Here is a 25,728-nt window from a genome sequence, read left to right on the forward strand (position 1 = left end):
GCAGGAACCATTTACAGGTGATTCCTGGTGCGATTCCCTTCACGTAGCTCAAGCGCTTGCCCCTATAGCAGCCAAGACGTAGAAATGTCGCTAGCTGTCCTGCGTCCTGTCCTGCTCTGTGGCTTGCCTACCCAGCCACGGCCGCTGGACATATATTTAAAAAAAAAATGTGTGGCCTGCCGCGTGCCACCAAAACGCTGTTATCCGCCGCAACGCCACAAGCCGGGGTCTGCTGTCTGAGATCAGCATAGAAAATGCGTCACGCACGCACGTGGAACGTCGTCGCCGACGCGTCCCATCCCCGCCAGTTAGCGCCGTTCGGCCAAGCCAAGTGGCCGAGAATGCAACTACGGCAGGCCACAGCTTTTTTTTTTCCTGGTGCAGCGTTGCTTATACTACACTCACCATTTTATCGCGTTGTGGTGTGTGACTTATCTACCGGACCTTGCTGATTAATGCGAGAGCGTTAATCAGCACCGTTGTCAGATGGGAAGAGAACTTGGCACCCGGAGGCGCTGCGTCCCACAGCTTACATGTACTCGTCAACCCAAACCATCATTCGATACATTGACTCCGGTGCTCCCCTTCAACCCGGGCTGACTGGGCGGGGGCACTTGGTTCGGGCCAACGGTCCTTCCCGTACAAGGGGGCTGTTGTGGTGCAGCACAACTGAGGAACTGCACTCCACACACAAAAAGCCATGTCGGTCTAACAGGGCACAAACCTGGTCTCCCCCCGCATTGCCAAAGGCACGATCTGTCCATGCACAGGGCAAACTGGAAGCTCATTACGGCCGGTTTCCTCGGCGCTAGGCGAGCTACGTTCATGTACCGCCTGGCGCGAGGATGCCTTCCGTTGAGTTACCGGTGCTTCACAGCCATCCCGGCTCGTGGAGTGTGCCCCTTTTGTGGCGGTCGTGAGAACTCGGCTCATATTTTTACGCTGTGTTTGCTTACGGCAGCTCTTCTCCAAAGGACTGCTAGTCTCTTTAAGCTCCCAGGCGTTCCTTATGAGACAGTTCGATTTTCGCACCCTTTGCCTAATCAGGCGATCAACCAGTTCATGCTTGTTCTCGCCGAGTGCTCATACCAAGTTCGGTTGGCACGCTGTGATGCAGTTTTCGGGCATCGGGCGTCGGGCCTTTACGAAGTGCTTGCGAAAGCACGGAACGAGGTCTGGTTCCATCTCACCCGGGAGCAGCACCGCTTGGGCAAGAAGTTTCTCGAAGTGGGGGCTCGTCCTGCCGTGATTTTTGATGAGGTAAGTGGAATGCTATCGGTTAAGTTATGATGCATGCTCCCAAGGTCGCTAGAATCAACCGTGTGTGCCACTCAATTCTACAGGTTTTGTTTGGCTCAATGGAACACAGATCTGGAAACGGTGGTGGCGCGCCCTCGTGTGGTCGCACTGCCCCGCGGATGGCTTTCGTTGTAACCGCGGTTGTATGCCTTGACCTCTTTTGCGTCAAGGCAGTCCGAGCCTTAATAAGCAAGCAGGTAACAAGCATGGTTAATAAGCGAGAGCGCATTGGCCAAACGAATTTCAAACCACGTATACACAACCAGACAAGCCCTCCATGGGGCGCAGGGAAATTACGGAACTAATTGAATTTCTCAGGATAAAACACGTAGAAAACGTATAACTTAGACACAACCTACATACGCGATAGAGATGGATTGTAATTCGAATACACGTGAATACATAAGTATGTTACGCGGAAACTCAAACACAAACCCCTCTAAACGCGGAGCGTTTTCCAGCTGCTGTTTGAGGTGTGTCTTATAGTCGCGGACAACTTTTCTTGGCTATGAAACGAAGGCTACGGAAACTAAGCGCACCTCTTTCACTGCTGCTAGAAGCAGTCCCGCAGTTTTGCTGACGTTTTCTTACTTGGGAAATTGAAAACAATATTATTTTTGTTTTGTACAGCACCTACATTGAAACGATGCGTAACCTTAACCAGTCACCTATTGGTATTTTATTGTATATTTATATTGCTCTTTGGAGTTTTGGCACACCCGAAACCATTGCACGTTTTCAACATTCTCCAAACGCGAAATGGCACATGTGTCTTCTGGAGAGTGTTTGTCGCCCGCTGTCCCGTCAATCAACTCCCCTGAGAGGCCGTTCAGCAATTTCGCCAACAATAGACCGTTGGAGCACACCAATAAAAAAAAGTGTTTGCAGCGTCTGCGCTGAAACCAAGCGAGCCCATCTGGAAATCGCAAACTTCGACATCTAGGTACAAACGAGTGAGCGAGCGAGCTGACTGCTGCGCCGGCGCTCTACCAACGCCAGCGTCGTTTGCGCGTCCTAGCCCTAACTTACGCCATACGGCTGCATGGGAGCTCCAACGAAGGCTGCGATGTTCACTGTTCACAACTTGGTACGTATCGGATGTGAATAAACATTGATTCACGCCGAGTTAACTGCATCTGCCCTCACTAAAGTGGTTGTGCGGGGTTGGCGAAACCGAAACCGGGGGCGAGTTCGCCCGGACTACACTGCATACGAATGCACTCTTGCAGAAGCTCCGCCCCCGTAGGTTTCGCTTCATGGCCAAGAAAAGTTGTCCGAGAGCATAGCAGGAGCGACGCAGCCCCTTGGTTCCTTGCATATCATCAACAAAAGAACCATAAAGCTCGCCTTCGTGCACAGCGCTCACCGTCAGCTTTTTCCGGTGCACATTACGGTTACATAAGCTGCAGTTGCCGGGAAGCGTGAGAAGCTTCATGGGGTCTTTGAACGCTATCGTGTTGCACTCGTAAAGGCGAAACATCCTCCAGATTTTTCCACTCAGCTTTCGTGACGTCACTCTCAGCCGGGTGCACGTCGACCATTGTTTACTCCACTCACGTCTATTGTTACTTAAGGGCCTATTGCTTGTCTCTAAAGGGTTCCGTGCCGGAACCGTTACTTCTTATGACGTGCCGGAATATGGGCCGTCTCTGAAGCATCGCTTACCCCACTCAGTCTTTCGGTCCCTCGCCGCCCGTGCTTGGAGTGCTTAGCCTTGGTCTTTTTACCATCCGTGGTAGCGGCGGTGGTGCCGATGGTGGTCGTTGTGGGATGGTCCTTTGCTTTGGCGGGAGCCCCACCCGGCGACTTAAAGCGTGGTCGTGCAGCCAAGGACGGCTTCCTCACGGACCTAGCGAGCGAAGGCCGAGAACGCGCCGCCGCCCTTGTCTTTTTCGAACGCTTCGTGTGGGTCTTGCCGAGCTCGTCCGACATGGCGTCTTCTCGGTTCTCGCGCTACTTCTTCTTCGTCCTCTACCCTGGCTTGCTTGCTGGTTATGCCATGCCGCTTGTCTACCACGAGGAATCGGCCGAGAAGCCGGCGCTTGATGATGACGATGGTTATATAATAAACCTTACTAAATTGAAATCACGAGCCATTCCACTCTGTCAAGGTAGATGCCAAACAGCTTCGCTGGTGGCATCTACCTTGACAGGACAAAGTGGCGACCAAGAACTTCTAAGAAAGGTGCGAACACATCTATTGCTTTGATCGGTGGTTATCGTGACGAAAGGTACGCACCCACATTTATTTCGACATAGTCTGCGTTCATTCGTGTTATACATTCCTTATACACATTCGTGTTTTCATTTCGCAATATATTGGGGAAGGACCTTGAGGCTTAAGTCACCGCACCGACTGGAAGTAGGCCAGCACCGTCAACGCCTTCACGGATGGAGGGCCGGTGTGAGAACGCCGATATGATGGCGTTGGGATATTAACTGTGAGCGTAGCGTTGAAGCGACGCGAACAAGAAGAAAATTAGAGATTAGCACGCCCTCTTTGTCGTCCTTTCTTGTCCCTGAGCGCTCTTGTCACAGTAACTGTGACACACACCGTGCTGAGAGATCGACTCCGGGTTAGTCCGGACCCCCTGGAGTTCTTCGACATGTATGCAATGTTTAAAAAATACGAGTGTGCTTGCACTGCGCTCTTACGTGAACACGGTAGTCGCTACCACGATTCGGAGCTGTGAATTTGAATGGCGGAGGTATTCGTGAGAAGATGCCTATTATTACTAATAATATCTCATACCTGTCATTTCTAGAGCCTGTTTTGATTGCGCACTCACACCTTCTTTCTTTCTATGAGCATTCAAATCAATGGTCAATGAAATCTTCGAACCCCGTTGGCTGTCTATCGCGAACTAACCCAGAGGAACTAATTTGGCACGTCCATTTTAATGCCCTTCCGTTTAAATGCCCATTGAAAAATGCGTGCGTAATTATCGTACATAGTCTAGTAGAAGTTGTACCATCGTGTGGTCACACTGAAAATGCCGGATTTCGCGCTTCTCGAATCATTTGATGCTTTCGCATTAAAACGGCATGCAGCCGAAGGTGCAAAACTATTCACAGAGCATAAACGGCAGCGAGCGACCGACGGCCTCATTCCCATTGCATTGTTTCTCTTTACATCGATGGGTAGAAGGTACTGTTTAAACTCGATTTAACGAAGTAACGACCATGCTGGAGTTATTTTGTTAAATCGGGAAGTGCGTAAAATCGAGAAAGGAATATTTCGGTCCTTTTAAATCTAAAATTGTAACGTAGCGACACGAAAAAAGCTACTGCTGCATTGTATTTGCCGCTCATCCAGCTATCTGTCGCATAAACCACGATAGAACGAAAGCAACCACCTTATACCCAGGCGGTGTTTAGTCCACAGTTCCGTGCATGGGCGCGTCGTGCAGCCTCGTCAAAATAGAGCTAGGGTACCTAGATGTTTTAACGGGATAGCTTTAGAGTGCACGCTTCAAGAAAATCCCGTCTGTATCAAAATTAGAAAAAACCTCACTGCTTTCTTTTACTCATTTATTTCAAGAACAAATTTATTACATCGAGTTCGGCCAAGTTTATTTCGTTAATTCGGGTTGATGATATTATAGAACTGTATGAGTACCTGCTGGGGAATGAAATTTTTTTTTATTAGGTGGAGAACTTCGTAAAATAGGATTTTCTTAGATGGAGTTTTAACTGCAGTAGGATAAGTGAGCTACAGACGAGATTTCTGCAGAGAAAAATGCGATGTCAACTCTCGGCTGCTTTGTTTTCAAGCAGCTGACGAAGTGACTAGGACAAAAGGTAAACTGGGGATAGCCGTCCTTGCGCAAAATTTTCCTTTGTCATGCTAAATTAGCGACTGCGGCTACGAATGCATAACTGTCGGAAACCGTAGAGTTCAGCAGCTGGCACTATGTAATTTGCACCGTGCTTCACGAGCTGATTAATACGTTGATCTCATAGGTTACAAATAGGGACTCACTCTCCGGTGATTTCTTTTTGTTGTGTTTTCTTTTAGTTATAAAAGAGAATGGAATAAATAAACATGAAAAAAATAAAGATAGGAGCAAGATCCGCAGGGCAACTACAATCTGGACATGTGTCGCGCTGAGCCGACCGTCGTCACTATATACTCTTAGGCAAAGTTACACCCTTTGGATTGCCCCTTCTGCCACACAACAATAATCGTCATCTGCCTTGATGCGTTTCCTTTCTTTCCAGTAACGGACGGCATGCGCGTTATCAGCATGATAGCATTCCCGACAGGAAAGTAGCGGGCGCGGCGTTTTCAAGAAAGGAAACGCATCAAGGCAGATAACGATTATTGTTGTGTTGCAGAAGGGGCACACCAAAGGGTGTAACTTTGCCTAAGAGTGCATATTTATTACTAAATTGTGCACAAACGGAAGGTACCAGTCCTGTCGTTCTAGACATGTCGCCACGTTCGGCGTGAGCGTAGTAGCGGGTGCGAACTGCGTGCGTTTGTGGTGAATATTTTATCAGTCATTTTCTTTATTTTTCTGTTTTCCTGGCCGTGCCAGAGTGACTGCTCTTCGATCATAGCTTCTACTTAAAACGTTTCCCTCGTAAAGGTTGTATTCGGGGACCTTTTCATCTTTTTCCACTGCACCCGACTCTTAATCGATCGCACATGACAGGTATGTGCCACAATTCTTGAGTCCATCATCATCATCACTTTCGTCCCTATCGCGCGATTTGCAACTTGCAATGGTGAAAAGAAGAAAATAAGGAAGCCGAGTCATGGCGGACGGTAAACGGTCTGGTTCTAGCTCCCCACAGCGCTTCAAAGGGAGCACACCTGGCGAGAACAGCCCCACGAAGGCGAGGGCATCTCCGAAAGGCGTCGAATCCTCGAACTCTATGAGAAGCGGCGGCAGGGACACTCCGAGAAGTCAACACTCGCCTACGTCATCCAACCTTTCGCCACCACCAGAACGAGGCGGCGAAGTGCGCGAGGCAGGCGAGGAAATCTCGCCAAAACGAACCGCTTCGCCAAACCGCGGAGCTTCGCCGGCAAACCTGCACGAGAAAACTGTTGCGAGCGACTCTCCCAGCTCGGCGAGACCGAACACGTCCGCTCGAGCTTCGCCAAGGCGAGGAGGCACGCCGACACGTAGGGCATCGCCCGTGAGGGCGGACCCGTCTTCAAAACCTGGTGCGTCCTCGCCGAAACATGGCGAAGCTGGTGTTCCAAAACCCGGTGATGCTTCGCCAGTGCTTCGGGGTTCGCCGATGCAACTGCACAATATACGGGTGCCAAAAACGGGAGGCCAGTCCCCTGCGCGAGGCCCGGCGAAACCAACGAAATCCGGAAGCGCTTCGCCGAAACGGCGAAGCTCGCCTAAGCGACAACCTATACTGATGCAAGCGGGCACGTCGTCAACACCTCCTGGCGTTCGTGTGCGAAAAGCTGAGGGGTCACCCGCCAAGGCTGCCGAATGCTCGCCGAAGGGTCGCAGGTCACCATCTGGAGGAAGCACACCTATTCGCCGAGCTTTTCTCGGGAACGCAGGTTTGAAATCTTCGGAACTATATGGCTAACATAAGTGTCATATACTCAGAATATTTTGAATCCGTAAAGGTCATATAGTTTATTGCTGTCTCGACCTCATGTCTCACCCATTTTTTACGCCAGAACACTTTGTAGGAACACGTCACTTGGTCTGCAAGAACTTCGCCTCTTTGGTTACAGGTTACACACACACACACACACACACACACACACACACACAAACACACACACACACACAAACACACACACACACAAACACACACACACACGCACACAAACACACGCACACACACACACACACATGCGCGCACACGCGCGCGCACACACACACGCACACACACACAAACACACACACACAAACACACACACACACACACACACACACACACACACACACACACACACACACACATATATATATATATATATATATATATATATATATATATATATATATATGTTTCCGCGCATCTTACATAGCCTCCACGCAGGCAGTGTGCAAGAGGAGGAATACAGTTACGTCAACGTGTAACAGGAGTTATTCAAGTGAGGAAAAAAGAAACCATCACATACAAAAGCAGTATTTCCTACAATATAAAAGCAAAATTGGCTGAGTTGGCGTCCCTTCACGGCTCTGACTATTACCTTGAAAAGGCATTATTTGCACAACGCAATTGTCGGCAACATGAAACTAAACACAGAAAAATAAGTATGCATGCTAAGATACTAGTAAATATTACACGAAGGTCGTTGCACTACAGAGTAGGCGTACAAGCGCAAAAAAAATTGCCAAGTCATATGCTGAATTACGGTGATGCAAAAAAAAGAGAGGAAGGAGAACAACAGAAAGACAGAAAGAAGCTAGGCAGACACCAAACAATCTTTGCCATCCACAGTAAGCGACCAGTTCACAGATAATAGGTGATGTGTGAATCCACTTTGTCTAAAAACAATTATTAAACATAAGAAAAGTATACGTATCATATAATATCATATAATATAATGTCGTATAGGCAAGTATAAGTGTCAATTGATAAGCTTATAAAAAGAACACAAGCACGAAACGCAAGAAAAAGCACGAAATGAGTAAACGGATGAGGCGGCAAAATGTTCAAGAGAGAGCACGAGGCAAATGTGAAAAATTGCCAGGGATATGTTCCGTGAAAAGAGCCCGCAACATGTGAAAAGAGAGGGAATGCGCACGCTGAAATCTCGCGCGGTCTGCCTCCTACGGCCGCCTCCGTGACCGCCAGCATGGATGGATGGATGGATGGATGGATGCTATGAGGGTGTCATTCGAAACGGGGCTTTGAGTTGCGCCACCGAGCTCTTGTTATTATTTTGCCCCATGTCTACCAGATGGATGGATGTGGATGGATGTTATGAGTGTCCCCTTTGAAACGGGGCGGTCGGTTGCGCCACTAAGCGCTTGCTGCTATACTGGCTGATGTACTGCCTAGGTTAAACAATAAAAAAAGATTTGAAAACCCTATGAACTCCCACAACCAAATTTTCTGATCACCTGTTGAAACCTGTGCTTTTGTACGTCTCCGTCTTTTGTGGTTTCCTTTCTTTTATTCCACCAATCCTCTAATCGGCCTCTTACTAATCCCTATTGCGGACATGGTTACTTGTCCACTGCTCTCGCTGAACCTCTGTTCTCGCTTCAAGGAGGCCAGTGACGCCTAAGTCGACCGCTGGGTAGACGTCTTCACAATCTAATAAAACATCCTCCATAGTTTCCGTAGCTTTACCGCAGCAAGCACATGCTTCTTCATAGTTCCGATATCTCGCTTTATAGCTGCGTGTTCTAAAACATCCCGATCTGGCTTCGAAAAGTAATGAGATTCTGTTTGAGTTATCACACCTTGTTTCTTTCCTGATTTCATTTTTTCCTCTTATGTAGTTACTCATGGCAGGCTTCTTTTCCATTGCCGCCACGCATGAGATTATTTCGGCCTCTCTGACCTTCCCCTTGACGTTCTTTGTTGCTGTGTTGCCCACCCTACAGGCCGCATACTTGCTGGTAAGCTCCCTAGTTTTTTTTCCTCCACTGTGAATTAATGTTTTTCCTGTACAGATACCTCAACACTCTCCCAGCTCATCTACTTTCTTCCAAATTCCTCAGTCGTTCTTCATACTCAATTTTACTTCGAGCTTCCCTAACTTCAAAACTAGTCCAGCCATATCACCCTGCACATCTTCATTTGTAGTCTTTCCATGAGCGCCCCATGCGAGGTGGCCCACTGACCTTTGGTTCACATCGATTCCTGATTGTACTCCTGATTTAAAGCAAAGAACCACATTTCCAAAAGTAAGTCCTGGAAACATTACACCTTGCCACATACCTCGGAGCACCTCGTACCTATTGCATCCCCATAGCGCTCTGTGCTTCATTATGACTGCCACTTCTCTTCCGCTTCACTGTTATTGTTCTTTCCTGTGTTTCCATATATCTATTGCCTTAGTTTATCCATATACCAAGGTATTTATATTCTGTTACCCGAGGCATTTCCTGGCCCTGTATCACCACTGTCTGTTCACTGTTTGCATGGAATACCATAACACCTGATTTTCTAACACTAAATTTCAAACCTAAATTTTTGCCTTCCTGCACACATATATTAGCCAGAGGTATAAATCACCTTGCTTGTTAGCTAGCAACACAATATTGTCCACATAAAATAAACCTGCAAGCTGCTGCTCTACTACTGTCTTCGACTGTTGTATGAGCGATTAAAACTGATACTACTTCCTTCTAGCGTCCTCTCCATCATCACCGTGTACATCATAAACACCAGTGGGGATAAGGGCCAACCCTGCCTCAGTCCCTTGTTGATATGAACTTTCTCCTCTCTCCTCATCCCTTTCCATTCAACGTAAACGGTAGTTTCTATGTAAATCTATCTCAAAAGCTGTAGACTTCCCCTTCCGGAATATCCCAGAAAATAATGCGGTCTACGTTGTCATAGGCTCCTCTAATGTCTAAAAAGGCCACATTTAATGGTCTGCTTTCTGCTTTTGATATTTCAATACACTGAGTATGAACAAATAAGTTATCATCTAAACGCGTACTTATTCTGAAGCCATTCTGAAGCTCTCTTAAATGCTATTATTCTCTGCCCATGCTTGAAGCATTAATTTGCTTGCCTGCATTGCTAGCCTGTATTTTACCGATGTAATGGTCAAGGGCCTCTACGAATGAATTCAATCTTTCTTCCCCTTACCTTTATAAATTAAATTTATTCTTCTTTGTCGCCAACTGTCTGGTATTCGTCTATCTTCTAATGTTTTTTTTTCCACTGCTTTCACCTGACTTTTCTTACTTTTTGGTCCTAGTTCGTTAATCAGCCTAACGGGAACCTCGTCCAGCCCTGTGGCTGTGCGCTTAGGAATTTTCTCTTCGGCTTTCTTCCAGTTGAAATTTGTCAGCACCAGCTCCTTTTCCACCTAGGTCTCTTTCATGCTCTTTTTTTTTTCTTCAAATACAACGTCGGCATTGCCTTGGAAAGATTCGGCAGTTATTTTTCGGGTGTAATTTATTGCCGCTTCTCCTTCCAGTCTGTTTTAATCTTCGTCTAGAATGTGTTGTTGTATTGGTGTTGACTTCCGGCCTAATAATTTTATGTGGTTCGAAAATATTCTAGGAGCGGCCTTCTTTTTCTCACGTTTTTCTGAGAACCAATGTTCACTTTCACATCTTAATTTTGCTTGCACCAGTATTTGAACCATGGAATTTTTCTCCCAGTGTATTTCCCATTTACTGGCTACTTCATCCTGCAGCAACTGCACCTTATTTGCCCGCCTGTGCTCTTGGGATGTTTTTTTGCCGTTCGGCGATCGCTTCCCGTACCTCCCAGTTCCAAAAGCTTTTCGGTTTATTTTTTCCTTTCCAACGAACATGTTTCCGTTTCCGTATTTCTGTCGTTATTACACTTAGAAGCTGACCATGTTCCCACTCTTTAGTTGGCCATTTGACAAGTTCTTCCTCGAATCTAGTGACATTATTTTCTTATTTGTTCAGGGTTGAAATTCACACTGGCCATGTTGCGCTCCTTGCTCTTTTTCCCAACTACATATCCCATTTTCAACATGATGCGTTTATGGGCACTCCCGGTGCTGCTATACCCTTCCTCATCAGTGACAATTCCTCTCAACTTTTCATTAATTGCTTCCGTGATCAAACAGACCACTCGGCCAACAACACCACCATGGGGCAGCCGGGCTCGTGAACCACATTGACGTTTTTTTTTTTTTTGGCCAGCGCCCGTCATCTCGGAAGCCATTGCATGGGCCGGGAAGGATGGTGGCTCGGCTCGACTTGAGTCTTCTCGAGCGCGCAAGGCAGCAAGGCGCCAAGGGTTACTCGAGACGGTCTTACAGGCACTACTCTACATTTCATCGGTGGTCTTTCGTCCTGTGTAAAAGCGGGCGCTCACACAGTCAGTCAGTCACTATGGCGAACTCGCCAACAACGGAAGCGAAACAAGCACAAACCTAAGCGCTAAACCACTATATCACACGCGTTGAGTGGCAGATGCTTTACGTTAACGCAAAATCCCACCGCGCATGCTTGGGATCGGCAGTTTCTCTTTTGTTTGTCCTCGCGAAATGCCGCGCCATTCTGACAAAACGGACGGATACACTAACGCAGGGCTTCCATCCAGCTTTCGTCAGCCTTCCGCAACAAGTCAAGCGCATTTCACCCCGGCAGCGAAATTCGGTCCTCCGTTCGATCCTGGCCGTGGCGCGAGTCTGCGAACGACGATTTATCGCCTTCCAACCTGCGTCACGTGAGCAAATGACCTCTTTTTTTCTTTTTTTTTTGATTCGTTGGGCCATTCTGTAAAGCGTAATCAATAAGTTGAGCAGATGTAAAAAGAGAAACGTTTGTTGACAGGAAAGGTGTAAGTGTCGGCCGAAGCAGCTCGCGTCAGCCTTGCGATTCCAGAAATGGGCAAAGAGTTACGTAGACACAGGTAAAAGAAGACTGAGAACGACGTGACCATCAAATACAACAGTGAAGGCCGCTGATCAGTCGACTGCGCGCTAAAGACAATGCGCGTGGTTCTTACGGATGATCGACAGGCCTTTGTCTTGAGATTATTGAGGAATAGTACTAAGTTAGACGGCCTCAGTGTTTCCATGCGCGAATGTGCGCTACGTAAAAATTAGTGATCACCTACATGAGGATGCACATTGCACATATACTACGCACCCGCGATCAGGCACACGAGCTCTATCATAAATTTCGCAATTGCGAAATCTTATATTGCCCAAAATGTCAAAAAGCACGGGCCAAGCAACTCGCCCTTTCGCTGTTCCAGCTTCGCGTAAAACAACAATAACATAAAGAAAAGCGCTAAGAGAAATTGTAGCATACAAACGTTGTGCATGCGTTCTATAGCGAACTCCTACCTCCTTGTATGGTAATTCCTGCACGACGATACACAAAGGACGTGAAAGGGTCCCAAGGGAAGCTCCTATTATTGACAAGCACTGGTTATGAACCGAGTATTGTAGAGGACGTTGCACAATATTTCGTAAACTGTGAGAAGGCTGCGCATGCGCTGAGCAATCAGAAATCAACAGCAAAAAATGGTCAACTTGTCAATTTTTTTCTCTTTTCTTTTTGTTGTCCTCGTTATGCCCCATTTCTGCCGGCAAAGGGAAACAAAGTAGGTGTTTGGAAAGCTGGCACGAGTGTATAAATAAGTGTGTGAATAAGAGCGAAATTGAAAACTTTTTTTTAATTGGGCAGCACAAATGTTAAATTGGTTAAATGGAGTCAGAAAACTATGTCGAATCAGTAAAAGATGTTCGCTCAGTCTTCTGGAAACATCGCAACGTTTGCTGATTGAACTCGAGGAATCTCTGCTGGGAAGCTATAGTTGGTAAGACAATATTATGTGAAGTTAAACTGCGCTAGGGATGAGACGACTTTGCTAAGTGCCGCGAAATGGTTTAACTGCAGACATAACTCCGGCTCAAGCTGGTATTTCAAATCACCTACCAGAGTAGCAAGACAAGTGAACTGGATTCCGCAACTGACCTTGCGATTAAGCTATAGAGGTCCAAGGGTGCCGCGCGCAATTCCGATGCGAGATGATTTCTAAAGGCAGCAAACACAGAACCCGGGGACGAAATGTATGGGTGCCCCCGTTTCCCCCACTGGGGGTATTTTCTTCATACGAAGGGTTCAGAAACACTATTCTGTCTTCGAAATCATGGCGTCCTATTAACCTCAGTAGATCGCAGTGTGGGTGCAGAATGTAAAAAGAAAAATAATGGTGAAATTTCGCATGCGCTTTTTTTTTCGCTCTCTCTGCTGCTGATGAACGACTCTAGAATGAAATAAAGCTCTCCCTCCCCTATATTCTCTCTGAAAGGCCCAGAAACAAAAATTTCAGGAGGTATTGAAGCATCAAGGTAATTCTACTCTACCGAATGGTTCCTATGACGTGTGGGTCGCGTTTTGGGGCCAGAATCCGAAAAGGCGAAGCCCGCCCTCTGTGTTCTCCGCTAATAACCAACGAATCTGCAGTAAATTACTGTTGCACGAAAGACCGAAACTATTTCCCTGACATACTGAAGTCCAGACGTATTTCTTGCCTACTGCAGGGTGGCTCTCAAAGCCCACTTGCCGGAGGTACCAAGTACGACGGCCAAAAGCGCTCAAAGCCTTCCTTCCTAGTGCTGACCGGCGCGTGCTTGCTTGCTCTGCTGCTCAGCGCCATCGTCCTCGTCGTCGTGTTGCACATGATCTCAAACTTCAACGCACCCTCGCGTCAAAAACACGCAGGTGTACGCAACACCAACACGAGCACAAAGAGTCCCCGGTTCGGCACAGGGGTAGCCGGCACCAGCGGCGTTGGCGGAAGCGCAACCGAGGTGGGGAGGGTGCAGACTTCGCCTCCCCCCTATTCTTCATGGCGACACGCTTAGCGCGTCTTCTCAAGGGCGCCGTAGAAGCTCTTGCCGATGTCTTCGAACTGGCTTTCAGAATCGGCAACGAGCTCGCGGACGCATTCCGTAGCGGTGTGCCACACCGTGTTCGGCCGCTTTTAGTATTCCGGGCCGGCCACATTCGGCAAGGTGTTCGCGCTTCTGGAGAACCCAGGAGCCCGTGTGGTTCATCGATTACCGTGGAACGTACCTGGACACAGGTGGCGTCCATTCAGGAGTCGCCTGACCTTCACCGAACCTCTGGCGAGGCGATCGGATTTCGTCGTCGACGGAAGCGCTGACGTTGCACGGCGACCCACTAAATGTACAGCCGACCTGCCATATACGAGAGTGGGAAGGTGCCGCCGGCATCTCCTACTTCGGGTTTTCGTTTGGCGCCGTACCACCTATTCTTTAACTGGTGCTTGGCAAGCAGCTTCTTCACCGCGCTGCGCTGTACGCCGGAATCGGGGCTCGCGACTTGACGGCGGCACCGTACTTTGATAACGTCGATTACTCTTGGACAACCAATGGTGCCTCCCGTCGGAGCTGCAAGTGGAGCGGCGGAGCTGCAAGCGGAGCGGCGGAGCTGCAAGCGGAGCGTCGGAGCCTTGGAGCTGCAAGCGGCTGTCATGGGAGTCGGCGAGGGAGGGCGTGCGTACCAGAACACGAGACAGAACGTCACCAACGAGTTCGACGACCGCACTTCAGCGGCAAAGGTGTTCGGCGCCATGACGGGTCACCGCACGTTCTTCGCCTTTCGGGTGTCACCTTTTCAGTGGAGAGGAGGAATGGCGGAAGGATGTGTGACGTGCTGCTGAGGCACGGTGCATACATCGCTCGTGTATTTGAATGTCACAATGTTTCCTCGATGAACCCAGAAAAGAGGTGCGACACGTTCGGGTAGTGGTGATGAAGAACACGTACGAAATGACCTGCCCCCTCCGTATATATCGTTGTCCCAGTTCTAGAATAACGCTGTAATTCATTGACGACAATTGAGTTCTTCGGATATTTCGCACGCTTTGGCAAGCCCACGAGAGTGGGGCTTTTTTTTTCTTTCTTTTTCTGCTGTGCGCGCCTCGTTAAACCTGCTCGGCAGAGAGGGACCAAGCGGAAGGTCATACCAAAGTGAAATACTTTGTTGATCTATTTTGTCATAACGCGATCAGTAATTTCGCTATTCGTATAAGAAATGAGAGTAAGACAAGCGGCGATAGATGCCAATGATTTCTGCGATGGTCTCGCTCGTTAATGCATGTGCCTGCATTTTACTCATGGAAATCACTTTTTGTTGGTTATTGTAACATTTGTTTTCCTTGTCTTTATCCATATTTATAAACTCCCCTATACTTAAATTCTAACTTTCACCATGTCCTAGGCACAACGCGTTTCTGCAAAGTATCGACTGAGAATTTGAAAGGCCGAAAAATATATGAGATGGAATCTTAGCTCGCCTTGAAAGGTGAAGTTAGCTCGAGGTGAGCCATACAGAACTAATGATTTGTTGAAGCAGCATCAGTACAAATTATTTGACCGCCTTGAGTGCAAACTGCCTGGTACGCTCCCTCCTTCGATTGTGCCAAGAATGCTGCAAAGCTTTCGCCAAGATCACTTTGCTCCTCAGGTGATTAGTTACGCTTCCTACTGTAATAAAGTGTCCACATTCAAATGCCTTCATAACGAAGTCCATGGGGCCTCCAAAATCATTCATGATGTGGGGCACTTTGTGGTAAAGAGGTCGCACACCGCACAGCTTATGATGGAACCTGAACAGAATGACTTATTCTTATAAAGGTCATTTAGTTGTGGACAAGCTCCTTGTGGAGACGCTCGACTGTATAGCGCATGCATGTCTTACCAGCTAATGCTTATTGCACTGTTCTTTTCGCTTCTTACAATCACAACTGTATCTTCTGGCTGTCTACAAAGTTTACAATGTTGGGATTTGCTTGCGTCCGTGTTGAGTAGTTTGCGCGCAACATTTCTAATGTAGATTCACGATAGTAGAGCTCGAACGGTGAAAAAAGCTACGCGCAATGAAACTTTGTCTTGACTGATTTCTAGCATGACCCAGACGTTTATTATTTTTAATGTTGAAAAGCATGAATATTCTCGCTGCTTCTGACCTCTTCTGGTTTCTATGATTTGGTTCATAATCGTTGTAATTGAACGCAAGAAATCGCGAATGATATTAATAAATGCAGAAGAAAGATGTACGGAACATACTTTTGTGAAGAAACGCCTTAGTATGGCGCACGCCGCAGTGGCAATGGTTGCTTTACCCATCGAGAAAAATCGGAGAATGTTTGGATTGTATAGCTACGAATAGCTGGGGAAAAAACCTAATGCAGACCATAGTGAAGAACGCCTTATCTCAAAACGAAATGTAAAGATGATACTTAAGTATTACGTGGCAGCCACAAACATGTTTCGCACTTTTATTCAACCATAACAGAGCTACCAATGAGTCCAATCCAATACACAGGAAGGTCTAGAAAGGAAAGCAAACCGTCCTGTTTTTTGACTTAGCATTTGGAATGTTAGTGCAGGATTGAAATATTCTGTTTTATTTCCTAATGTCCGCTAAAAACTGTTACTTTATTGGCGACTAACCAGTGAGATTACTCAGAGATCAGAGATACAGTGTGCGATATCTATGTGGCGTCAAATCTGTATCGTTGGCCTTTTCTTTCACTGAACGTCTAGACATGCCAAAAATCGTAGGTAGGCTGTTTACGTTTGCTTAGCCAAATACTCGTGGCCACTCAGCCAACATATTTGTGTCAGATCTCGCTTCCTATGTGTGACACAAGTCCACATTATCATTGTTCCAACTAATTCGGTACCGCGGTCACTGAACAACTTGCCTTGACTTGTCTTGTCTCTCAAACACTGATGCATAACTACCATGGGGGACTGGCCAAAAAGCAAGCGCTTTCCGGGATGTTTAACATTCAAATCTAGTTTTGTTTAAATTCATGTGCATGGTAACAAAGAAATGTGATTTATAAGTTTAATAACGATATTCTGAAAATTTTCGAGATAAAATACCTTGAAATAAAAAACTGAACAACTTTATCAGGCAGTCATTTGCACCTTCTTCCTCCTCCCCCCTCATCTTGCCAAAATATAACATGGCATGCCTTTAAGTATATAACATTTCAAGACGAACTGCTGGTCAGTAGGTTAGGCATGTAACAAGCATGTCGGATGGGATGAAGTCGCATAGTGCACAGACACATAGTACAGAGCAAGGGTACAGCGTCCCAAAGTTTCTTCTGCCCTGTTCTTCTCTCGTCAAAAACATTTGAAATATTTTAATGCTATTCCAAAACATTTGCCTTCATTCGTACCGGTACTACGCCTGACACAGGCACTCAAGCAAGGTGAATCAAGGCTTCATTACTATAAAGACGATAATGCTGACTAACACATCAGCGTACGACCGGGTGAATGAGGCAGTGAAGATAGGTGAAGCAATAAGTATCCGAATAACAATATCATTCATTAAAAAGAATCTCGAATCAGTATTTGACGCAATTTGTAATTATAAACTAAAGAAGGCAAAAATCTCAGTAGCGGAAAGCAGAAATCATTTTTCTCGGCAACCGCACTGTCCGTATTGCGACAAGGTTTGCCGTATTTAAGACTAAAGGTTAATATCATATGACTACAGGGAGCAGATCTTCATTTAGCCTATTGACGTTCTTGCAGAAATTCTTCGAAACTGCGATATACTGAAGAATCACGATTACAACTATGTAGCGTGGTATTAAAAAGAAGAAAGACAATTCTGTCACAATTCTGCAAACTGCTTCTACTGAGACACCCAAAGCATTCAAAATTTATGTACGATGCATCACTGTGAAGTATACCACTAATTTTCGGTGGCACATTTGTAAAACCCTCGTGAGCATGGCAACAGTTTCACTTTATGAAAATCCCGTTTGTCCCTTTTATACGCTCTAATTGATGCTGTTTACAGAAGTGTGATAACGGCATTTGACATAGCGCTACCAATTTATAAGGTTCCCGCACCACTTCTTTTTTTAAATACAAATTGTTTAGAGCTTTTTGTTAAACGTTCGAAGCCACAAATAAAACATTTCAAGAGCCGGCAGAAAGCAGCTTTCTCGTTTAAATGCAACACTATTTATTTGACTCGATGAAGCAGTTGTCTATTGAGGGCACTTCAACGTTTCACGAGTGCTTCAAAAGACAAATTACAGTTCCGTTTTTCCTCTTGAAGCATTGGTCTGAGAACGGGAATTTAAACTTATGTTATAAAGCAAAAACACACAAGAAATCTCGCTTACCTGCTGGTTCACAACAAAATTTACGGACTTCAATGTACACTGATCGCGCTTGTAAATTCAGGCATTCTTTCGAGTGTAGCGCCTGAGCAACAAGTTCACGGATGTCGCGCGCTCTTCGATTTACTGTTATGGAACAGGTGTTAAGAACATCGGATCCTGACGCAATAACAGCTAATATTACCTGTAAGGTATGCAGTATTAAATGATAAGTGCACCAAACGTCAACGCCATGTATGCTAACGGACTGAAACACTAAACAAAAAGAAAACACGATAAAATTTAATGGACACCCTTAAGAAGCTAGATCCACGAGTATTTGCTGCAGTTATCAGCTAATACCCCAAGGAAAATCGCCAAGGAAATCTGTTTTTTTTGTTTTTTTTGTTATTTTCTTGCAGAACAGGAAGAGAAAAAAAAACATTTTAACTGCACTGACGCACCTGATTGTCCATCATTAATGATGAAGATGACCATCATTTCTTCGCACGATGCTCTTTTCTACCGCAGGCATCTTCCTCGGGGATATCCAGAACGATTGCGAGTGCAAAATTATTAGTGAATTCCAATGGGAGATTCAGAGCACTTCCGGCGAAACAATTATTGTTCTTTGTGAAGCAGACCTGTTTTATTGGTAGATCTGTAACATTCCCATTTAAGATTCAGAGGACGCGAATCTGGAGGTGACACGAAGGACTTCGTGCAGCAGTTCAGGGACCACACCGCCGAATTATGCGGAGCCGAGTGGCAGCCCCCCTTATGTACTCTTCCAAGAACGTTTGCATCGTCTGCCGCTTATCCCCGAACAATAATCGTCATCCATATTGCATGCTTTCTCATTCTTTAACCCTGTAATCCTCAACGTATCATATATGCTGTGGTGTGTTTGATACACAAACATTCTCATTGAAGCATGGGAAACGTACAGCATAGAATATAGCAACGTTTTGTATACGCAGGACTGAATATACATTTGTGATTAGTTCAACCAACCAATCACTAAATAATCAAATACTATGCTACATAACTTCTGACTGAAAAATATCAACTGTGTATGTATTTTTTTGTAAAAATGTGCTCTACATGGGCAGAAATAAACATCATTAAGTTTTCTGTGTAGTGAAATTGTGTTTGGGCCCATTGCTAAGATAACATTGCGCTATTAGTCGTCCATTGCGACCGGAGGTGCGCCTGGTTGAGCTCCATGCTTTTCCTTCTGTGAAGCCTAAAAAATGGTGCCCGTGGCGTGTTTTTGGGCTCCGAAATCACTTCCGGTGCATGCAGCCCACAAAAGCATAACCTTCGAGATGTGTTGCTATTACTGAGACAGAACATCCATCGGGGCTTGGATTTGGACGCTAACTCCACGCTTGATGCTTTGCCGTTTCTGACAGAAAAAAGAAGAAAAAAAAGCGCAGCGGAGAGGATGACATAAAAGGATTGTACCTGGGATTACGTAGCATTGACCACGTGGGATGACGTAACATAACGCCCGGGGATAGCCAACTACCTGCAGTTCTTCAAATATACAAGCGGATTGCGGCAGGGTTTTTGTGCAATACTACAAATAAATGAAAAAATTGCGAAGCTCTAAGATGCGCTCACATGTGTCCTGAACGTTGTGACACATTGCAGTCGGTCGTGTTCCTTGTGAGGTGTCCGCATCTGAACGTCTGCAGCTACAACCAGAATATCTTGCTACAAACGAGTACACTGTACCCAAGACACGGGCCTCAAGTATTCTGCATTTGCAACGCCACCAGAATGCGGTCCCTGTGGCCGGGATTTGAACCCAGGACCTCTTTTTCTCACCAGCCTGATGCGTGAACTTATGATCACTATACCGACAGAAAGGACAGGACTTGGCTTGGCTTGACCGGACCTGACCTGGCCCGACTTGACTGACGGAGAGATGGAGGAACAGATTGAGTGACGCAGAAAAAAAAGCGAAATCCGCGATAAAGCACACATTTATTACAGTGTGCTGGGATGCATCCTCTGCGCGTAAACCCTATAGAAGAGGTTCACGCGCGCGAAGCGCTACACCCTGATCGCGCACTTGGCTTTCGGGTTCATCCTCGAACCCTCCTCGCAACCATAGACGCGCGCGAAGTCGCTAGAGTGCATCAGGGGCAAGTTGCAAATCATTTCGTGGTAGGGTCGCAGTCCGCACAAGAACCAGCAGTGGAAGGCGAACACGGCGGCGTCGCTGGGCACGGGTCCGAGGTTGATCGCCGGGGTCGCGTTCGCCCTTCTCGCCGCCTCCCAGGTTCTCCAGACCACGCGCAGAGCAGCGGCTGCGGCCGGAATGTCCGCGCCGACACCGTCTTCGTCTTTGGCAGAGGGCGCCAGGCATCTGCGGCCGCATTTGCGGAACATTTCTTTTGTTCGCGAGCACTGTCTTGAGCATTGCCCCCCCCCCCGCCCCTATATAATCATTTACGCACTTCTACAGCTGCTGCTGTAGCCTCAGTCGGAGACTATTGCAAGATTCGGAAGATGGGTTCGTACCCTAGTGAATACTAGCCCCTTTCGTTCCATGGACGGAGGAGCTGAGCTTGTCATTAGTACTGTTTCATTTTTGCAGCATTCCTTTGCAGTGTTTTGCGGAGCTTCTGGTCGATGGCGCCGCAGGTAATCCCTCGGGGCAGCGCAAACTGGAGCGAGTTTATTCTGACGGAGGACGTAAAATGTGTTGACAACTGGGGTCTTTCGACGAAATTGGGCCATTTTCGGCCAGAATTCGGAATTACAGAGCGGCCCGAAATGGGTGAGAAGCAACGCCATCAGCCGTCAAAATGAGAAAAAGAAAGAAGCGCATATATATAAGCAGTAGAAGGGATACAATAGACGTCTGCACGGTAAATTTATTAGCGCTCAGAAAAGGAACCATGGCTGCCTTCAGTTCTATTCTACTTGGTCAACATTCTCAGATAGACTTTCGTTTCGTTTCGTTTTTGACAAGACGTTATTAGACCTACAGTTCACAAGCTCACGTGGAAGCGTATTCCATTTTCTGACTTTCTGTCAGAAATGTTTGTCTTAGCTTAGAAATCTGTACTTGAATAAGTGTTCAATGCGCTCATGTCTCGTTACTCTAAAAATTGTGAGTGTATTTGCAAGGATCAGTTTTAAATTGATCATTTGTGTGCTGGCAGAAAAACTTAACTCGTAATAACTTCGCACACAGCAATTGCTAATGGTGGGTAATTTATTCCCCTTCTGCAGTTGAGACGGAGAAGTGCAATGATCATGTTTTTAATGCAAGTGTCATTGCATTTCGATGTACATTTTACAACATCGCCACATTATTGAGCTCGTTAATGGACACAAGCATACTAATAACTCCAGTATTAGTCGAACGTTTGACAGACTAAAGACAAAAAAAAGATAGGATAGACACCATCCTACAAATCCAAGCCTATAATTCCGAACAACACAATATCGTCAGATCTCTCGGCGACACTCCCAATGTCTGGCACGAAGCAATACACTGATCCTGCATAGCTGTGTAGATTTTCAAGTTTAATATATATTAAACATTCTTCACACTAAGCCTGTCTAACAATTTCAGAGCACATACAAACCACGACGCATTGATCCGACAGGGTTATCTCAAGGCGTGACCTGGTATCTCTATCTTAGCTACATCGCATGCGACGACAGCGCCGCACGTAGCAAGCAGGGGTCATGGACCCTGCTCCTCCATACTGGAAAGTTGCCTTTTCTTTTTCACTCTCATTTTCCTTGTCACGTACTTAAAAATAATCATCTGCGATTTGTTCTTTGCTATTGGAATGCTTCAAATATCGAATACTTCCTTTCTTCTCCGCTTTTCCGTAGCTTCCTTATCTGTTGGCTTCAGCCACAGACGTGCTATACGACTCCCGGCTGTACGACGGGGAATCGTTGGACCGCATAAAGGAACACTGAAATGATTTCCATCGTTTTTTTTTTTACTTGCCTGAAATTGGCGGCGGTTGTCTCTGAGGCGTTCGCCAGCCTCGCCACCGATTGGAAGTAGAGCGTGGCCGCCATTCGGACGCCCAGCCCGGCCAGGGCGAGGGCGTAAGGCCTTCCCGGTCCCAGCCACGGGAACTCCAGCTCGGGCGGCACCAGGCTGTACCCCCGCAGGGTGCTGGCGTCCTCGATCTTCCACTCCTGGTTCATGAGCCGGAACTCCGGGTCCCGCATGAGGCCATACATGGCGTCTTTGACGGCCACGTAGTTGTAGAGCGGCTTCATTTTCATGGCGGGCACGGATGCGTAGAAGGCGTTGACCTACCGTCGAGAACGTGGAAGACGCTAGTTGGCTAGGGGGAACGCACTCTGCACTCTTGAAACAGTTTCACCTTTTGAGGTGCATATTTGTCCTACGACAATAATCGTCGTCTGCCTCAATTGCTTGCGCTTTCGTTTTTGAAAACGCTGCGCTCCCTACTTTTCTTTCGGGAATGCTATACGTCACGCTAAAAGTGCGCATGCTTTTCGTGACTTGGAAGTACCGGGAACGCAGTGTTAAAGAAAGGAAGTACGGGAAAGATAGATCACGATTATTCTTGTGGCACAAGATAAGCGCCAAAGGGGGGAATCTATTTAAGGGCGTAGAAAAAAATTGCCACCTTTTAGGGTGCATCTTGTCCCCAAATAGTTATCGTAATGTGCCTGGTTTGCTCTTTCTTTCAGGGAAATTCTGCGTTCGCTATACGTTCCTGCACAAAACGCCGTGTCGTGTTGGTAACACAAATGCCGTTATCAGTACGGCCGTATGCTGCGCGCGCAGCGTCATACTATATATAGGCACGCAAGACAGGCGGTGAGTATGGTGGGGTGGGGTGGGGGTGGGGGGGGGGGGGCGTAGTGTGCCCCGAACTGTGCAAGGCTCTGTTAGAGGGTGGTACCAAACGCTGTGTGAGATTGAGCCACCTCACTCTCGGTGGAGCGAGAAAAGACGCGACGTGTCTTCGCTTTACCTTTTCTTTCTTTCACATCCCGTCCATTCTCCGCAGATGATATTGACCGCAAGTAAAGAAAAATAAAGATTCCGGGGAGAAGCCAGGACCAGACTGCACGCGAACTGATGCAGGCATATCACATAAAGAAGTTAGACCAAGACTGTGTTAGTGACGCTTCCATTAGGTTGTTTCTATCGGAGATAGATTTTTTTGATAATTTGTTGCCCCGCTAGGCTGATCAATGTTCTTGGGAGCTGCGTTCTGCGCATGTTCTATTTGTCTATATATGCCCACTGGTTGCCGTGAATAAGCCAGTTGAAAGTTACCGCCCATGTCGTATTATTGTGTTCTCTTCCACTGTTCCCCTCTTTATTTGCCATCAATATGATATGCAGTAAACACCAACTAGGCCAAACTGAAGTTCTTCTCGTCCGTTCTCGTTGCTCCGAGAATGGCGAAGGTGCTTAGATTCGACGAGAAAAGGACAAATTGAGCATTTCAATTTGCCTCGTGCTTGTTCTGCTATTCATAATCTTTGCCACTAACCTGTATAACGCAAATTCACAAGCGAAAGCAGATAAGGTTCGCCTATTTCCACGCCGAGTTTACAATTACACCCCAGAGGGTATTAAAGTTTTACTCCACACCCTCTGTTACGCCTAGCTATTACTCATTTAGCTCGTAGCATCTCATAAAAGAGGTGTGGGCGAGAACATAACGTCACAACCAAAAATTTTCACACGCATAAGTGTGGTAATGGGTGCTTGGCACTTCTTCGAGCACCCTATAAGAAGAGTCTTCTGAGGATTGTCGCCAACTCCTATGAGCAACAACTCGCCACTACTTAAGGTAGAAATCTTCAATATTTTTGTTGACTGTACGGCAGAGCAGTGCCGATATGTATCGCCTAACGCAAATCTCCGCTGGAAGATCTCTCCCGTGAATATTATGAGCCCCGCCTTCGAACTTTAGGCCGCTGTCAATGATTCATTTTTGATTAAGACGTGGACTTCCTTGCTTAAGCAGTTCACTGCTAAGCGCTGTATAATAAAATACGGAAGTTTAATGGGCCAGTAACGCGATGCAATGTGTAATTGACAGATGAACTCAACACCAACAGCCCGAATGAAGTGGGATTTGTTTATCACAAGAACAGCCTGGTCGCCTTGAATAGCCAATACAGGATGCTAAAAGGAGAGCAAACGAAAGTGTACTTGAGTTTGGCAAGAGAACAAATAGAGTTTGCCCTGAGTCAGTGTGATATGTTACGCTGGGGGAAGTGTAATGAACCGACTGATAAAGGCGCATCGAATAAAGGAAACTAGTTTCGGCCGGCGTCAGCATCTGGAATAAAACAGCGTATCAATTGCGCTAATTGTCAACTAGTGCTTTATTTGTACATCACAGGCCATGCGCAATAAAACATTTAATGGAGAGCTTGTTTCGTCCCCGGAAGAATGAAACGGACTCCCCCGTTTTCTGCCTCAAAAGCACATGCATATCACGGAACCACCTCCCACAGCTAGCTAGTGGCATCGCTTTTGAAATATTTTTTCTACTAATTATATATGACTTTGCATGTGTTTTATGGTTTCAACGTTGTATTGAGGTTGCTTGTCATCCAGGGTGTTGGATTAGCGGCTATGGCATTGCTCTGCTAAGCGCGCAAGACCATAGGATCGAATCCCCGCCGCGGAGTCGGCATTTCGGTGGGGGCGAAGTGCAAGAACTATCCGTGTTCCATGAAGTGGGAGCACGTTAAAGATCGGAAAGTGGTCAAAAATAGGATAGTCCGTAGTTCGCCAGAGGTGGAATGCCTCATAAACAAATCGTGGTTTTGGCACGTAAAACACAACAATTGTACTCGGATTGCGTATGGTTGTGTAAGCTGTTTCGCTGTGCACACGCTATACAATAAAACCTCCTTACAACAATATTGAAACGTAATCCAGCGTTACTTCGTTATTGATATCGATATCGCACGTACTGCACTATGAGTCTGTATTGTGGATCATCGTTACTTCGTTATATTCGTTATTTCCTGAGATCTCTTTTCGTTATAGCGAGGTTTCACTGCACCTGTTTCGTTCGCGCTTTCTTTTGTCTGTGTGCCATCGGTAATGCGTATTCACACTGATGACATTCTAAAATAAATCACTGCAAAAAAATAAAAACGCCCACCTTCTCGGGCTTGGACATCGTCCGGTATAAGAAGAGGGCCTCCTGGTACGGGTCCTTGGGCGGCGGTTTGCTGCTGCCCACTAGCGTCCGGTTTTCCTCGCCCAGCAGCTCCGCGAAGGCTCGCCAGACGTCGGTCGCCGTTTCGTGCACGTCCTGTAGAGTCGCCTTGGGCACGACCATCCAGATGTGGGCGTTGAGGGCGGAGCGGAAAGCCGCGTGCGTTTGTGCAAGGCAGTGGCTTCGGTGCGCGGAGAAGGCCTGCGATTTGCGGAGCGCTAGACTTTACTGTAACGACTTGTGCCACTAACTCGCTAAGGCTTGTATTTTTCGGGGCCATTGACCCAGCCGCGCGTGCTTTGCGAACGCGTTTAAATGTGAATACGCTGCGTCAGGTTGCACACAGGCGTTATTAGAGCAATGCTGTTTCTTTTCAGCCAGTTCCTACTTTTGGAAGTGATAACGAAAACCGGCAATATAGCTGCTCTGCAAATGCGTGAAA

At 46.7% G+C, this 25,728-nt stretch overlaps 2 protein-coding genes across 8 annotated transcripts in view; one reads left to right on the plus strand and one right to left on the minus strand.

The window, feature by feature from the left end:
* LOC139061031 (EEF1AKMT4-ECE2 readthrough transcript protein-like) overlaps window positions 1–25,728 on the minus strand; it is a 186,164-nt gene that overhangs the window by 21,912 nt on the left and 138,524 nt on the right. For 5 of the 7 annotated variants that reach the window (XM_070540458.1, XM_070540455.1, XM_070540459.1 and 2 more), the window contains 2 exons: window positions 25,230–25,487; window positions 22,058–22,374 (listed from right to left, as the gene is read on the minus strand). In XM_070540458.1, the coding sequence (XP_070396559.1) occupies window positions 22,058–22,374; window positions 25,230–25,487 (575 nt within the window). Of the gene's footprint in view, window positions 1–20,045; window positions 20,450–22,057; window positions 22,375–25,229; window positions 25,488–25,728 lie in introns of those variants that run through there. The other 2 variants (XM_070540456.1, XR_011515151.1) reach the window with 2 other exon arrangements.
* Window positions 6,031–15,898, plus strand: LOC139046863 (nascent polypeptide-associated complex subunit alpha, muscle-specific form-like). The gene is made up of 3 exons (XM_070520784.1): window positions 6,031–6,832; window positions 11,487–11,625; window positions 13,454–15,898. Exons 1-3 carry the CDS (start codon window positions 6,061–6,063, stop codon window positions 13,524–13,526), a joined length of 984 nt encoding a protein of 327 aa, XP_070376885.1. The 5' UTR covers window positions 6,031–6,060; the 3' UTR covers window positions 13,527–15,898.

Source organism: Dermacentor albipictus, chromosome 6 (assembly GCF_038994185.2).
Source record: "Dermacentor albipictus isolate Rhodes 1998 colony chromosome 6, USDA_Dalb.pri_finalv2, whole genome shotgun sequence".
Lineage (NCBI taxonomy): Eukaryota > Metazoa > Arthropoda > Arachnida > Ixodida > Ixodidae > Dermacentor > Dermacentor albipictus.